This window comes from Natrix helvetica (genome assembly GCF_964273705.1).
Source record: "Natrix helvetica genome assembly, chromosome: 5".
NCBI lineage: Eukaryota > Metazoa > Chordata > Lepidosauria > Squamata > Natricidae > Natrix > Natrix helvetica.
The window spans coordinates 80,033,728-80,051,807 of NC_138551.1; the positions used below are offsets into that span (position 1 = coordinate 80,033,728).

The 18,080-nt window shown below is 38.8% G+C and overlaps 1 protein-coding gene across 1 annotated transcript in view; it reads right to left on the reverse strand.

The window, feature by feature from the left end:
- Nucleotides 1-14,627, reverse strand: part of PTEN (phosphatase and tensin homolog) — a 59,961-nt gene extending 45,334 nt beyond the window's left edge. The window contains exons 1-2 of the mRNA XM_081954836.1: nucleotides 13,830-14,627; nucleotides 878-962 (exon numbers count right to left, since the gene is read on the reverse strand). Of these exons, the coding sequence (XP_081810962.1) occupies nucleotides 878-962; nucleotides 13,830-13,908 (164 nt within the window). The 5' untranslated portion in view covers nucleotides 13,909-14,627. The remainder of the gene's footprint in view (nucleotides 1-877; nucleotides 963-13,829) is intronic.
- Nucleotides 14,628-18,080: the final 3,453 nt, after the last annotated feature.

The window sequence follows — 18,080 nt, forward strand, 5'->3', positions numbered from 1 at the left end:
AGGGCAATTGTCACAGGTGGGATGATAATACTTTTTGTAACAATGATCTGACTTCTACATATAATCATCTCCCCAGTGATCTTCCAGTTTTTCCACAGCTTCCTCTGCTTCAATAATATCCCAAGGGAATATATTATGAAATTGCCTTTCCAGATTTTGAATCTCAGGCAGCCAAGGAGGCTTTAAAATTAGGGGGGGGGGGGAACGGGACGACAACACTATCTTTTAGCAAGGAAGAATTGAAATTTGATTCAGTTTTTATTTTATTATTCAATAAGCAATACTTGGAATATTTAATTCCTCTATTATAAATTTCATAGGCAATTTTTTTCAGACTAAGCAGTGAGACTAACAAACAAGTCCAGTCTATTGAAAGATCAATACCATATAGTTTTATAAAATCATCATGTGAAAGATGAATTCTACTGTTGATGTTTGAAAAGTAAATTTATTAAAGCTTTTTTTTTCAGATGACAGAGCAGGAATAACCTAACTTTTTGACAGATGAAAGGGCATTCCCATCAGGATTAAAGACTTCAATGGATGAGGTAGTGATGAAATTACTGAGAGGGGATGATTTTATTGGGGTGGGTGGGTATTTTTATATATATTAAAATTATATATATATTAAATGTTATAATATTAATTTAAAAGCTTACCGTAGTACTTTCTTAACTGTATGAATGCTTTTGCAGAACAGAACTCAAATTTTCAAAATATTTTTATTCTCTAATCAATTCTTATAAACTGGCAGCACAAGTTTGTTTATTTCATTCATTCATTCATTCATTCAATCAACCCAGAATGGTAAACATTTTGACAAACCACAAAATATTAAGCTTGTCATTGAGCTAAGACATTGAGAATACATTCTTACCTTACAACGTCGTCAATATTGTTTCTGTACACTCCTTCAAGTCGTTCTGCCGGAAAACCCATTGCAATGATATTTGGATAAATATCTGAATATTCGCGTTAAAGGAAATATTTACAAATTTTTACAAAATTGCAGAATAAGTGTAGTAAATACTTCAAATATTTAATTATATAATTTAAATTTTAAAAAATTAGTCAGCTACATTAAGCAGTGCTTCCCTAACTGGCTTATTATTTAATTAAATTGTCCAACTTAAAAGCAATAGCACCTAAAGGGACTATTACAGCTAAACAACCACAGTTGAGCCCAGAATTTTAGTCATAACTTGTTGCAGTCATTAAGTGGGTCACCATGACTTGATTTTACAACTATCTGTGAACTAGTTTCACCATAATCATGAAACAAACCACATAGTTGTGAAGCAAACCACATGATCACTAAGCAAATTCATTCTCACAAATGGGCATTTTTTGCCAGAAATCACAGAATACTACAACTGGTCCTAAATGCAAGCCAGCTGCCAAGCACCTGAAATGTGATCATATAACCACAGGGATAGGCTGTATGAGTGACAGTCATAACTTTGAGGACAGATCATGCATAACTTTTGGGGGACCTGTCATAACTTCAAACAATTGTTAAATGATTAAGCAAGTAGTACTTTTAACAAAAAATGTCTTTCCACATAACTTCACTGTTTCAGAAATATTATATAGAATTATTTTTAAAAATTCCAAAGAATCTAATAAAACCATTGCCTTCCTTGTGTATATTAGTGTTTACTTTTAATATATGTACTTAAGGTCAAATAGTATTATTGCATCATGACTGCATCATGAATACACAAGTATAACCTAAACTTAGGAACCAGGTAAGAGGTTCATAACCATGTACAACACCAGAGATAACAATACCTAGGCCCAACTAACCATAGCCAGCTACTTCCACAAACCAGAGCTTAGTAGTACTGGAAAACTAATATAACAAAACAGCCTTTCAGAATGTAACCTGTTTATAAGTAGATGAATGTCTGTATTACAATATGCTATACTGGACAAGTAGCACCAGCCATAACAAGATACCATGATTATTGTAAAGCTAGGATAACAGGCAGGAGGATAGAGTAGAGTAGAACAGAACAGCTTTATCGTCACTTTGGCATACATTAAAATCAAATTTCGTTGCATACACCTCTCAGAGGGTCACCACCTCCAATATACACTACATAAACAAGACTAAATAAATAAATACAAAATTATGTATATACCCACATATGTATATACCCAAATACGAAACAGCATAAGGATTTCAAGGAACAAGTACTCTCCATATAATCATTTTATTCATTTAGCTAATCACCACTGATTCCCAGTGAAACAAAAGAAACACATCACAGCCATAAGAATGAATCTTTTCTCTTGATAGGGTTTTTTCTCACTAAAGTTTTTTACCTTGCTAGATTTGTGTAATTTAAATGTAAACAGAAAAGCAGAGATTTTCTCTTTTCGTGGTTGTTCTGCTTCTGCCTCCTTTGTGAAAAGAGGAAATAGCTCAATTAGACCTTGTTGCTATCATGTCACTGAATAATAAGGAAAGCCACAATTGTATTAATGAAAAGGCAATCATTTAATCCTCCAACGTTGTGGCTGAAGATTTCTCAAGTGCCTTAACTCTTTTGTTAAAATTACACAATGAAGAGATCTACAGAAAATACTATTTTCTTAATTATTCATGAAAAGTCACCAACTTATGCCTATTTCTGCTTTTAAAAAATTGATATATATAAGGCCAGCCCTAGATTACTGATTCCGCCAAAAAGCATGGAAACTGGAAAAAGAACGAGGATTTTTTTTTTCTTAAATTATTTTGTACTATTAACAAAAACAAAAATTATAGAAGGCTTGCTCTAGCACAGAATTGTAATATCCATTCTTACCTTTAAATTTTAGGTACAAAGACAAAGAAATAGATAAATTTAATTATTAATATAGAGTTCTCTTATTTGCCCAATGCTATTTTCTTTCAAGCAGAAAGTAAATAAACAAAAGAAAGAACGCTACAAATTTCTGGCTAGCAACATAAAAAGTTTAATAATAGATGAAAAAAACCATCAACTAGCCAAAATCCAGCTAGTTAAACTTGTATCGATTAACCAAGAACATTAAAAGTTATAAACTGATTTTTAAACCAAAAAAATGTAATGATAAGAGTGAGAAAGCATCATAAGTCATAGTAATGAATGGCCAAGGCAAAAACAAAAAGGTGAAATATATTCAAATCAAAGCAGATTTAATGAGTTCACTATAGATTCTATCAAAGTTAGCTGGGTTCTCAGAAGCATTAGCACTCATGCAAAATTGAAAATCCTAAAATATTCAAACACAGAATACTTGAATGGAAAAAAAGAGAAAAGGAAATAAGCAAGAAAAAAAGCTAAAATACTTTTGAACTGTTTACTATTAGCATTTATTGGATTATTTATTGGATTTGTATGGCTGTCTAATTCGAAGACTAACTAAAAACCATGATTATTTGATCTAAAGCAATATAGTTAGTCCTCAATTTTCGACCATCATTGGGGCACAGTAAGTCTGTTGCTAAGTGTTAAGAACCATACCTGAATTCATGACCTTTTGGCCGTGGTCATTAAGCAAATCATGTGGTCATTAAGCAAATATCAAGTAGTCATTAAGCAAATCTGCCTTCCCCTACTAACTTTGCTTATTGGAAGCCTCTGGGTAAGTTGAAATAGTATTCTTGCGACCCTCAGTCTCTGCAACCCTCATAAATACACGTTGGTTGCCAGGTGCTTGAAAATTGATCACATGACTGTGGAGTTATTGCAATAGTTTGTATGTGCAAGAGCTGGTTATGTCATCTTTTCAGCCTTACTGTAATTTCAAACGGTAATTAAATGATTGGTGTAAGTCAAGGACCCCCAATCTATAGTTTCTAATACATTGTGGCAACATGTTTTGTTTCTTCAGTATAATGACTCAGTAAGGAAGATGTCCTATCTTTTACATGGAGTAATTCTACAAAATCTTCTAAAGAAAGTCTTCAGTATGATATCATAAGACCAGTGGTGGGTTTCAATTTATTTTACTACTGGTTCGTGTGCGTGCATGCACACGCTGCTTCTGCACGCCGCTTCTGCGCATGCAAAACAGTGTCTGGACGGGTGGGCAGAGCCTCTGCCACCACCACTACTGGTTCACCCAATCCGGGGCGAACCGGCAGAAACCCAGCTCTGCATAAGACTCAACTGCAAGTGTTTTTTTAAAGAAAATGTATCAATATTAATCCAGAAGGGATATTTAGCAATGCATTACAAATCCTTAAAAACAATTATCTATGACTTGCTTGTAGAATATGACAATATAATAAACAAATGCAAAAATGATCCAAAATGAAGAATATGCAAATTGTATTTAAGTGGACAGTCAGGTGTCTTAGTTTTTCTCAGAAGAAAAAAGTATATGTCTATGTGATTTGTCTGTTTGTAGAGATTCACATGGACATTTACATGTAAATACATACTTCCAATGGAGAGAAGGAAAAGTAACCAGCTGCACTTCTATGGAAAATGTAGAAATAACAGTAAATTAAATAAAAGTTTAATTATGTAAATTACACAGAGGACCAATGCCCTCAGAAACTACATTAAGTGGAGTACTGTTCAAAATACTCAGTACTGTCCGAAAAGGTTTAAAACCATTTTGTACCTTTGTATTGAATATGTTAAAAAATCTATTGTTTCCGAATATAAGAATTTAGATTAAAAACAAAACAGAATCACAACATAGAATCAGTTCAGTTACATGAGAACAAAGGGACATCTAGTTCAGCATCTTGTTTCTAACATGGTCAGATGCTTCCAGAAACCTTCATGCCCTGCTTGCAGGCTAACAGCCTTTTTCCTGCTTACCAGCTGTTAGCAATCATAGAACTTCCATTTAGTAATCATAGTTATTCAGTGCTGACAAATCTCGTCTTCTTAAATTTGTCTTATCTAAGTCAGAGGACACTCATCGAAAAGGAAGTTTGAAATTGTATTGCAACAATAAAATCAGCATATTCAGAATGATAATAATTGGAAACAATACTTTCAACAAAGGGAAATAGATTGAGATTCAAAGTTAGAAAAAAAATCTTGTTAAATTAGAGAAACTAAAAATTTATGGATGTAACATCCCCACATTAACATTTTCCATTAGTTTAACAGTATTTTTAGAAGACGACAAAGCAGGTAAATTTTCAGTATAACACAAAGCAGGACAAATATTGCTGATTTAGAAATCAGGAATATTTTGGAACTAGAGTTTTAGCAAAATCCTTTGTATGTTTACTTCAATCAGTTGGCAGGAAATTGAAACCTGACTACAGGTAGTCCTTGACCACAACTGAGCCTTGACCACAACTGAGCCCAAAATTTATGTCGGGGAGTGAGAAATTTGTTAAGTGAGTTTTTCCTCCTTTTATGACTTTTCTTGCCAGATTTGTTAAGTGAATCATTGCAGTTAAGTTAGTAACTTGGTTGTTAAGTGAATCTGGCTTCCCCATTGACTTTGCTTGTCAGAAGGCTGCAAAAGGGGATCACGACTCCAGGAGACTGCAACTGTCACAAATATGAACCAGCTGTCAAGCATCCAAATGTAAGTCACATGACCATGGGGATGCTACAATAACTGTAGGTGTGAAAAATGGTCTTAAGTCACTTTTTTCAGTGTTGTCGTAACTTTGTTCACTAAATGAACTGATGTACGTTGAGGACTATATTATTGTTCTATTGAGTTTCTTGAGATGTAAGAAGATAAGACAGGTCACATTTTAGTTCTTTATTGAATTTCTATAACTGCTCATCTCAATCAAAGACTCTGGGTGGCTTACAATTCACAAAAATATTGTTGCTGATTTTTTAAAGGTCATTTCTGAAGGCATCCAGAGTTGCATTATCCAAGATGAGCAGCTCTATAAATATTTTAAATAAATATATTATCAGACAATTCAGTAAGATTTAAAGCACAGCAGGCAAACCTAGGTGCCCATTTACAAATAAAATGGAAGAAATTCTGGAAAATATATCCATGGAGAGTCTCTGTTATCCAGGACATAGTTGTGGCAAAGGTGCTATTTCAAAAAAGCAAAATGAATTGTTTTTTCCTTGAGGAAGAAGATGTTTTGCTTCACATCCAAGAAGTTCATCAGTTGTCTTTCAACCCTCCCCCATCACAACTGATGAAGCTTCTTGGATGCAAAGCAAAATGTTTTCTTCTTCCTCAAGGAAAAAACAGTCCTGCTGCTCTTTTTGAAAAAGCAACTTTTGAGACGTTCTAGAAAATATGTGATAATTTCCTTCCATTCTGAGGTGGGAAATCAAAACACATACACACTTTACTAGGCTTGACACTTTTTAAAAAAATCTCTACTCCTCAGCCAAGGGAGGAGCAAAATAAACACTTCAACTATATATATGCAATACAACCTCTTCATTTTTGTGTAATCACACAATTGCACTCCTCAGCATACATAGAAAAGCACACATGCAAGCAAAATGCATATCATCATCTTAAGTTGCCCATCCCTGCTATAATTTTTATATTATTACAAGTTTGGTCAGTTTGGACTAGTTGTTAAGGCACCAGGCTAGAAAGCGGGAGACTGTGAGTTCAAATCCCACTTTAGCCATGAAAGAGAGCTGGTTGACTTTGGGTCAGTCACTCCATCTCAATCCAACCCACCTCACAGGGTTGCTGGGGATGGGAGGGATAGGAGTAGGAAGATGTGTTGGGTTTGTGTGTGTTGGATATGTTTGCAGGCTTGAGTTTTTCTAAAAATAATAAAGGTGGGATGCAATCAAAGAAATAAAAGTTGAATTACATGCACAAGACTCTCTCATTTTAATTTCAAAACTGTAATCATGTGCCAAGAATAGCAACTAGTCTAAAGTAACCCAACAAGTTCCGTGGTTGAGTGTAAACTGGAATCTGCATCTCCACAGCCCGTCTGAATTCATAGCTTTGAAAACCAAGAACATTCTGGAGATAAGAGTGCTCTCGCTTGATGCAAAGAGATTTTGAAAAAACATAGAAACTCAATCTAGCATGGAAATAACATAAATAGATATATTCTCTTTTTTAACAGAATATAATGAAATATACATTTAAGCCAGAGTTTGTGAGCAAATGAAGCATGTTTATGCTGCATAAAAATTGTATTGGGTTTTCAGGCAATACTCTTTAAAATATATACACAAGTCATATCTTCTGTTGTTGGACAGCATGCATTGAAATTTGTAGCAATAGTAGCTTCTATGCTAAGGGTTATCCATTCTAAATTTCACATGGATTGAAATATTTTTGAGCAAACCAATGGCTTGTTTATAAGGAAGGCAATTCATTTCTGAAAATACTAATAAAGCTGATTTCATCAAGAATTGTAGTGAACACGTAAGGCATGAGCTTTCTTTTTTATCCAATATCTATTCTTCCTATATCCCTTGTTGTGAAAACAATTGAAAGGGTTCATGAAGTTTCTGAATTAAAAGTCACAGCATAAAGTTGATACCCCATGATAAAACCCACCAGGATAAAAATGTGACAAAAGAATAAATGCCTTTTAAAAGTATTTAAAATCTCCTAACCCTTAAGATTTTTAGAGGCTCCCCTAATTAAAATTCTATAAATCAAAACTGCTTGATTTCTAAAACACTCCAATATAATAGCACACCTTTCATTCACTGAAATCCAGCACTCTCATCTCTGATCACAAAAGGATTTTACATAAATGGAGAAAACAGCTGCTTTTCACATTCTGCAGAAGTCAGTTAAAAGGTACTTAATCCTAAAGTCCAGATTTTTTCAGAGCTAAATTCGGGCATATCTCCAGAATAGTAAACATCTCACTTAAATTATCCCATTCTATTAATTCCACTGATTTGAGTCAACCAGATGTACATTTCTAGAAATTAGCTATCAACTTTTTTATTCCAAGATTAATAGAAATAAATTAAAGTTCTTAAAAACAAATATAAGTTTGCAAAGGTGCTGACACATCAACATGCACTTTCAGCATCAGATGAAAAGAAAATACGGAAATAAAGGATTTTTTACGAACTAATATAGTGTATTTTCTCCACAAATCCAGGAATGTAATGGGGGAGGGGGGGAAGGAGGAAGAGTTTTTATAGAAAAATATGTGACCTGAGATTACATCCTGATTCATTCTTAGTCAAATGGTTATAAAGTAGTTATTAAAACCCAGTGATTTATATGAACGAAACACAATGACATTTGAGTAGATGGCCTTTACAGAATGGTGAAATAAAGATGAGGGAACCATCTTCTCCTTTGTATCTGGATGCTTGTGGCTGTTCCTTAGGGTACTATTTGTTTTGCTATTGTTTATTATAGTTTTATAGTTATTGTGTTTGATTGACTGGCAAGCCATTTCTAGCTCTATTGAAATGAGCAGCAAATTAACTAGTAAATAAATCAAATATTGCAATGACATATTAGGAATACAAGGCTATGGTATTCCTCTGTAGAAACTGTGCTAATAAAGATTAAACTTTCAAAGCAACTTATGATCAGTGTTCCTGACCATAAAATCAGCAGCAATATTGATTTTGTAATAGAATTAAGAAGCTTCCAGGTGGAAAATTATATAGTTAAAATGGCACTGTATCTCTTACTTTAAAAGGGGAAGCAAATTTGGTAGCAGGACAGGAGAACACAAATAAGAAATGAATAACCTCCCATTAGCATCTTTGCTAAAGGAACATATGAAGTATAATATACAGCAATCATTTAGTATTCCATAGTCAGCAGGAACAAAGTCCAATAATGCTTATATCATATTTGTTGAATATGTTATAAGTTAAATTAGATTATAATTTATGCCCTTCTATATATTTGTTTTATAAAATACAGCTAACAATGGGTTTGGCTTGAGACTATAGATGTGGAAATCTGCTTGTGTAATGTAATTTCCCTTTCCTTCCATTCTACCCCCAAAATATGCTGAAGAGAACATAGTTCTGCCAAATTTGTCTCCTTACATGGACAGATATAATTGTACCCCTGCAAATAGGAAAGTTTCATTATTTGAGTGAACTGAGATTTAGCAGAGACTTGTTGTTGAAAGAAGGGGTGGTAGTGATTTCCTTATCCAGCAGTTGACAGGGCAACCATGTGGAAGATTCCCCAATTCTCCAGAAAGCTGGGACAAAACTCAAAAACCAGCACTGCCATGTCATAATGGAAGTCTCTTGACCACAATTCTGAAATCAATGCATCGTTGAGCAATGTTTATCTTAATGCAACCAATCCAGGTAGATGGAATAAGCGACTAAAATCTTGAATGTCTAGAACAACTTCCAAATCATTTTGAAATGTCAATTTAAGTATCAGCCATATGTAATGTTTTACTTTTAGCATACAGTATTTGTTATTTACAGACCATTTATACTATTTCAGGTAATATGGAGAAATCTAATTTAAATATTTAGACATCAACGAAGCTTCTACAGAACATTAGCATATTTATTGATAGAATACACACACACACACACACACACACACACACACACTATTGAATAGTTATTTTTCCACAGAGAACTGAAGACTGGCAGTGACTTTTCATTTCCAGTGAAAAGTCTATTTCTATCTTGGAATGTTTCTGAACTACAATGCCCACAATTAACAACCAAGATATCAATGCATAGAAACATGAGCTGTCACATACATCAAGCAGTAGATACCAAGCACTCCCTATTCATGCATCAAATTTCAACATACAATTGTCAAAAATTGTTGATATTTTCTCGCCACACTAAAGGCTGAAAACATACGAACTATAAGCACAATTCCTCCCTAGTGTTTGTTATACTGTTGCTCTGCTCACCGAAGCCTCAACCAATGCATAACCCAAACATGATAGCGTTGCTCACCAGAATTACACAATGTTTACTTTTTTGAAAATATACTGCATTGTAGATTATAAAACAATGACAAATCATGTTCATGTTGTTGTAAAAAATACTATAAGGATGTGTTCTTAAGGTCCCTAGGAGCTGAACTTAATTTAACTTTACTTTTTATTCTAAACAAAATTAACCCTACTTACCTGTATTTTTATTTATACACCATATGGAAGAAAACTAATTTATAAAAATAAATATATAAGCAATCAGGATACACACTCACCCATACTTCTGTAAATACAAGCACTCATATTTCCAGTTAGAAAAAAAGACTTGACTCTGCTCAAGATTTTAAGGAGCCCCTGGCACCAAGATGTACAATATAAGGCCATATAGACTTTAGGGAACACTATCATAGGTATAAATGGGTCATCCCATGCTTCACAGCCAACACCTTATATACACATTCATAATTATCAAAGGTAAGAGGCTAATTTCATCCTCTCTTTTATACTGCAATTAATTCATACCTTACTCTTAATAATCACAACATCTTGCTACTTGCTTATACTGCAACTTTTACTGTTCAAATTGGACAAAGCTATAATTTAACTGTGGACTGTGGACATAAGCAAGTGTGTTAATTTTTAACTTCATGTTTAGTTTCCCCAACTTTATTGTGCACGTTCCAATTGCAATTTTTAAATACAAAGGCATTTTTTTACCTTAAAAGGATACTGTTTTACAGCATTTAGGAAACTAAGAATCCAATTATTTCATGAATGGAAAGGTTAATCTACCACCAGAACGCATGCTAAATTGCATGGTATCCCACACCAAGTATGAATTAACAAAATATTACTACTAAAATATAAATCTATACATAATTTCCTTGAAAGTTGCATGTTAAAAACACTCAAGGTATCTTATATGAAGATGTATACTTTCACTTTTATTCACACATCATGGTTTATATCAGTCAGATGGCCTAATGGGGTTTTTAATTAAAACTTTAAGCCTATTCAACATGACTAATCAACAAGGTTTGTGGGAGCTGCAGTAAAAAATGAACTGAAAAATGAAAAATACTTCTCACTTCTCAGAAGTAATGAGTTAGAAATTCTGTTTGGTTTAACCTATTTGGTTTAACTACAATCACAAACACACCATAAATATTATTACACAGAAATCCTGTTCTTACAATAAAACATCAATTTTCCTACCAGTAATATATGGGTCATTTAAAAATATATTACCTTTTGTATGAGATTTATATTGTATGGCGGGGGGGTGAAAAGGGGGAAAAATTGTTTGTACAAAACTCTTTTAATAAAAAAAAAAAATTACCTTAATATCTTACTCTCTTATTTATATCCATGTACATACACATAAATCACTGCTAACTATGATAACTTAAATCTATAAAAACTTCTCAACCATTCCGGACAATTTCATTATGCTGAAAACAAATAAAGATCTAAATTAGATACAACTAAATTTTACTAAAATGGAGGTTTTCAGTTGAATGTTTAAGCATGTTTATTTTCAGGTGAGTTTCTCCAAATTTTACAGGACTTGCTCTCTTAATTACTAACTGACATGCAGGGTACTGCAGTTAACATGGAATGTGACTTTATTTTAACTCTTTATCTTAATATTAATATATCATTTATTGTTTCATTCAATCATACAAAATATGAAACCGTTTCAAGAGAAACTCAACCCTAATTTCAGAAGAAAAATACTGAAAGGTCTACAGCCAAAAGACAATTTTAAAAAATCTATAAGTATTCTGCACATGACCCATAAAAGAATCCATAATTCTATTGTTGAATGATTATGTGGAAGATTTTTTGCTAGTCTAACATGGTTTGCAGTATTCTAATGCAGAAAATAAAAATGAGCTTAATGGGAAATACAGCACATTTATGCATCAATTAATGTTATTAGCAAGTTATTTTTAATCAAATTTACAGAAAGAATTCTTCCTTTTTTTCCAGCGGAAATCTGTGCATACTTATTTGAACATACCTTAGTGACAGCACACGATGGATGCAGTGTGCTGTAACTTCAGTCCCTTGTATCTCTAGGTACGCCAGTGAAAACCTCTACCTAAATCTCAAGAGTGATGCTGCCAACTAATGTTAATTGACATCTATCAATTGGCTGAGCTAGTTCAATCAATGTAATGACTCAATGTAAGGCAGCTTTCTAAATTCTAAATAAAGCAACTTCAAACAAATGAACTTATTTCTCAATAGAGATGAATATGATTATACTGTCATGTACTGTAATATACAATCAATCTGCATGTATTTTAAATTGTATGAACATTGTTTTCTTAAATAGATGCATGCTTTATGTATATGTATATGCATTTTAACTTAGTACCCCTATCTTACAAAGAGAAGCAAACAATAAAGAGTTAAACAAATTAGGATAAAATTTGGGCCTACAATTTGAACACTCAGCAACTACTGACATCTCAAAGACCTCATTGAAACTGAGGAAGATTCCTATAATTCTACAATTGCAATCAAATAATTGATGGCAACATAAATACATACGTACTCATATAGTAACTATAACCATATAGCTCAACAATGTTCTAGCTTAAGTTGCATTAATGAAACATTGATAAATCAAAAAGGAGCCTTACCTCCCAATTAAGATAGCACCATATTTCCAAAGTTTTCTATGCTATTATACAAGATACCACCAACTAATACTCTTATTAAAGCTATTAAAGCTATTTCTGCAGAAAGACAAACTTGTCTTTCAGAATCATCTCGATGCTTTAATATTTACAGTCATAACTCAATTTATTGGATGGAGTATGCAAATGACCAACTTCCTAATCCTAGTAGCTGTAGTTTCTACTACTGTTAAAAATGCAAATACTTAATAATGATCTATTTATAATTAAAACAATATTGTAAGTCGACAGCTAGAATCAATATCCATAGCACATTGGCCCCACCTCCCAGAAGCTATATAAGTGAAAAGTAATTTCTGCTAGTCATCAAAATTGTACTACATTAAAAAATTCAAATATTATAATATTCTAAATGTCTTTGAATACACAAATATTGTAGTCCAGTATATATTTAGAAGACTTTCTTAAGCAAAACCACATTTGCAGATAGGTTACCTAGGTAAAAGCAATTTTTCAAAATCTTGTCTGGAGAACATCAGGTACCTAAATTTGTGGGTGCTTAATCTACTATATAGTTATGTCAAAACCAAGCACACAATAATATAAAAATTTGAATACTAGCTTTAATATTTACAAGAATCCTTTGTTGCATACCCCCATTTATAATCTACTATTGAGCCTGCTTTTTAACCAAACATAATTACACTGGCTCCAGGTTGACTCAGCCTTTCATCCTTCTGAGGTCGGTAAAACGAGGACCCAGATTGTTGCTGACTCTGTAAACTGCTTAGAGAGAGCTGTAAAACACTGTGAAGTGGTATATAAGTCTAAGTGCTATTGCTACACCAAAACACCATTAAACAGATTTTTCACCAACAGCCAACTTTCCTAGCCACTAAACTAATTCTGATGTGATATAGACAGAACCTTTCTACATTAACTTTTTCCAGAAGAGGGATGCAATGGAACTACTCAGCTCTATCACTGTTCCCTGAGCAACTTTAATACAAGTAACTGCCATAATCCACATAACTATTCCAGATCACAAGACCTACTACTCAAGGAGCCTACCGAATATCACCTTCAAGTTTCTGATGCAACAGCTGTATGGGCAGGACTCATGGCCATTTCATCTCCCTCTACCTTGTAACGGCGGGGCCTAGGCCCACCACGTCTGCCAGATTCTTGCTTCTGCACATGAGAAGAAAGGGAGGGAGAAGCCAGAAATCACAGCCATTTTTCTAAAAAAAATATGGCACCTAATGGGGAAAGGGGCAGGAAACCCAAGGAACAGCGACACTAGACCTCCTGGGGGACTCGGGGTGCAGTAGCGAGAAAGGGACGGTCCCCTGCCTCCAAAAACGGTGGGATACAAGTCAGATCTAAATCGAAGCCATCCTCCTGGTATCGCCTTTTGTTCCTGCTGACGATTTCTTTGATGATGGCGGTCATGTCTGGGAGCCGGGAGCCGCTCAGGAACAGCGCGGAGAGGCACGGCGGCGGCTGCAGGGCGCAGATGGCTCGAAGCCTCGGCGGGGGAGGCTGCTCCCCGAACAGTCCCCGCCGCCGGTACGACCGACGGCTGCTCACTAAACGGCTGACGGGCAAGGACGGCGCAGGGAGGCCGGCACCGTGGACAGGGCCTGCCCCCGATCGATCCAGCGGCGACTCCCGGGAAGGCCCCGCAGTCGCGGCCCCGACGGAAAGCGGCAGCGGGGAAGGTTCTCCTGCAGGCTCCGCCACTGGCGCGGCTCCCCGCGGCAAGCAAGATCCCGAGAGCCGCGGCGGCGGCGGCAACGGAGGCGGCGGCGGCGAAGAAACGCGGCCCCGACTCCCTATCGCGCTCCTGCGGCTTTGGGACGAGAAAGAGGAAGCGCCGCCGCCGCCGCCGCCGCCGCCGCCTTCGGGCCGTTCCTTTTCCCCCTCAGTCGGGCAGCGGCGCTCCAGCTGCAGCGGTGACAGCAGTTCCGCGGCGGGCAGCCCCCCTCCTCCCCCGGCCCGCTCCGCACCCCGCGCGAACTGGGGGTGCGGGCGGGCGGGCTCCCTCGGATTCAAGGGGAGGCGGCCGGCTCGGGGCTGGGACTCTATGGCTCGACGCGATGGGCCGGCGGGCTCCCCTCGGAGAAAGCGCGGGGAAGGCGGCTGGGCCTCAGGTGGCGGCAGTGGCGCTGCTGGCGGTGGTGGTAGCGGCGCGGCGGCCGCGCAGGATCAAGGCCGCCGCCGCCGAACTCAGGTCCTGAGGAGGGCTCGAGGCTGGCGGCAGGAGCCGCCGCGGGTCATGTTGCTCCGTCCGCCGGTGGTTCGGGTTTCCGCGATCCGCTGGGGGTGGGGGCGACACGGGGGGCGCCTGGCCGGCCGGCCGGCCGCCTTGCCAAGAGTCCTTTTCACCCGCGCTCACTCCCCGTTGGGGCTGCGGCTCCGAGTCTCCCCGCGACAACCGCCTGAGGAGCTTCAAACTACCATCATGGCTGCAGCTTCCGAAGCGAGAAGGGAAGCAGGAGGGAGAGGGAGGGAGGGAGGAGAGGGAGCCCAGCACCGAAAGGAGGGGAGAGACAGACAGACAGACAGACGGCCCAGGCGGAGAAGGAGGAGGTGTCCAACCACTCCGCCCTTCCTAGCTCCTTCCGCTGCCGCCGCTGACGAAAAAAGTAGTCCCGCACCGCCACATCACCGCCTCTTCGGCCGCCGCGCCGAGTGATTCGCTGCTTTTCCGGACGGCTCCCTTTCTCCCTTCTGTCCCTCCTTCTTTGCCAAAAAAAACAACAACCCTGCACGGGAAGCGCCCGGCTCGTTCTTCGGGGGAAAAAGCCGAGGCCCGAATTGGGATCAAAGAGGAGCGGAGGTGGAAGAGGGGGAGGGGCGTGCGCACGTTCTGAGTGGCGGAGGGATACGTCAAGCGATTGCCTCATCGCCATGACGAGCTAATTCCCTGTGGGGTCACGTGACACGCGCTGCGCGAAAGCGGTGTGGGGGGGGGGAAGAAATCGCTTCCCGCTCCCTCGCTTCCCGCTCCCTCCCTCCCGCCTTCCCGTTTTCCGAGCGGCCTTTTGGGCCTTTCTCCGTGCCTTCTCCCGCCTTGCGCTCTCTTCCTCCCCGGCTCTTTTTTGTGAAGAGAATTGAGAGGGTGACGGGGCTTTTTCTCTCTCTCTTTTTTTTTTGACGCCGAGATTGAATTTGCGTCCTCTACCGCTGCATCCCTTTGATGGATGTTGCCTCATGAAACTCTAGGCCTTGTAGTAGTGTCTCTGGAGTCTGGACCCTCTTTTTTTACCATTCTTTTGCAAATATGGTTGCCCGACAACTCCCAAGAAAAGGAGAAAAAAAAGCAAAATGTCTGGTCAGCTTTTTAAACCTTTTTTTGAGACAGAAAAAGAGAGAGAGAGAAAAAGCGACGAGGTTTTTGTAGAAGCCAGCAGGTGCAAACCTTGCAAACGATACCAAGCAAAAACGATTTTTTTTAAACATCCGCAGAGGGTGACCGCAAGCGTCATTCCTGCGGGCGTGCTCTGTGTGTGTGTGGAGGGGGGAGACCACTCTAGAACGGATGACGAGACCTGGGTGGCTGCAAAGCCGCCTCATGAGGGACCCTTTTTTGAAGGGGGGGGCTTCATGAAATGTAGGGGGGGGGGCTTCGCTCTCTGCAGCGGCGCCAGATTGCACCGAGCCTGCAAAGTTGCGTATATGGGGGGTGGGGGGAGAGGAAAAGGCGTCCGAAATCGGCGGCTGCCTCAGTATAGCGCGCGCGCGCGTGTGTGTGCTGTGTATGTGCTCTCGGATGCGCTGATGTCACCCGGAGCTCCAGGCCCTCCCCGAGCTGCCGTTCGGCAAGTGCCATGATGATTCCCCCAGCTCGGAACTGAATCTCGGCGGGAACGGTCGTCACCCGGATGCGGCACGGAAGGCGAATGAGAAGCCGACGCCGCGCTCCGAGCCTCCTGCTTCTTCTTCCACCGCCGTTCAAAGCAGCCCTCTTTTAGAAGAGCCGCCGAAGGTTGCGGGGAAAAAAAAAGCCGAGGCCGCGACGTGTGGCCGACCCGATTGCACCCTCTATTGGCTCGGGAGAGGAAAGCCACGCTTCCCGCCGGCCGCTCAAATCGCAGTACGGGTGATCCTCGACTTACGACCGCAATGGAGCACCCATTCTCTCTCCCCCCCCCATGTTGCTAGATGCTAAACGAAACCTTCTTTATAAGTGAGCTTGGCCCCGTTGCCCTGCTTTTCTTGCCACAGCTGTTAAGTAAATTGCAGTGGTTTATACATTAAGTAACACAAAATGTTAGTTAATTGTGAAGTGGAGCGGGCTTTCTGGTTGACTTTGCTTGTTGGAAGGTTGTGAAATGGGATCCCGTGACCTCCACGGACACTGCAACTGTCATAAATATGAGACAGTTGCCAAGCAGCTGAATTCTGATCATGTGACCATGGGGACGCTGCAATGGTCATGTGAAAAACGGTCATAAATCACTTTTTCCAGTGATGTAATTTTGATCACCAAATGAACTGTTGTAACTGCACACCAAGACAACTAGACACAAGAACAGTTTTTTCCTGAATGCTTTCACTCTGCTAAACAAATAATTCCCTCAGCACTGTCAAACTCTTAACCAAGGCTGCATTACTATTACTATTAGTCCTCTCATCGTTCCTATCACCGATCTCCTCCCACTTATGACTGCAGGACTGTAACTTTGTTGCTTGTATCCTTACGATTTATATTGATATTGTTTCCTGATTGCATATTTGTACCCTATGACTATCATTAACTGCTGTACCTTATGATTCTTGACGAATGTATCTTGTCTTTTTATGTACACTGAGAGCATATGCACCAAAGACAAATTCCTTGTGTGTCCAATCACACTTGGCCAATAAAGAATTCTATCCTATTCTATTGTAAGTCAAGAACTTCCTATATTTTTCGAGGTCTCCCGCCTGGGTACTCAAACCGCCTTTCATTGGCCTCCAGAGCTATCTTCCACGAGCTGAGTTTGACCAACCCACAGTTGGCTAGTTCATTATTCTTTTGGTATCATTCTCCAAAAAGGCCTGGTAAATAATTTTGAGCTCTTTAGGCTTCCATGATTTGTGTTGGCTTTTTAAGTTGCCAGTATGCAGGGACAGGGTGGTTGAATCGTGAACATAATAGGGAAAAAGCAGGATGGGCTGCTTTTTCCCCCTTTTTCAGCAAATGGTAACCTGTTGCAGAAGGTGTTTTTTTCTCCTAGTTGATGTAGAATGAAGAGCAACAAAAAGGAATTCACTAACTTATTGCAGTTCTCTCATACACATAGTCCCCTGAAGGCAATCTAGAGGGTTTGCAACAATATAGCAAATGTATTGTTGCAAAGCCTCTTTACATGATGTATAATTACTTGGGTGAGTTTCATTTAGCTTCACTTCCTACACCATTACTTCTCCATTTTACTTTCAGGAGGAAAAAGAAAGGTTTGGAGCAAGGACCATTGAACCACCAGAGAAAATGTACTGTTTTTTGTTCCCCTTCGTAATTGTAACAGATTGAGTTCACACAGTGCTAAGCTATGGTTTCACTCAACTAAAGTTTAATAAATTGCAGTATCTACATTTGCATATGCTAAACTATAAAGCGTATTTAGAAACCCCAG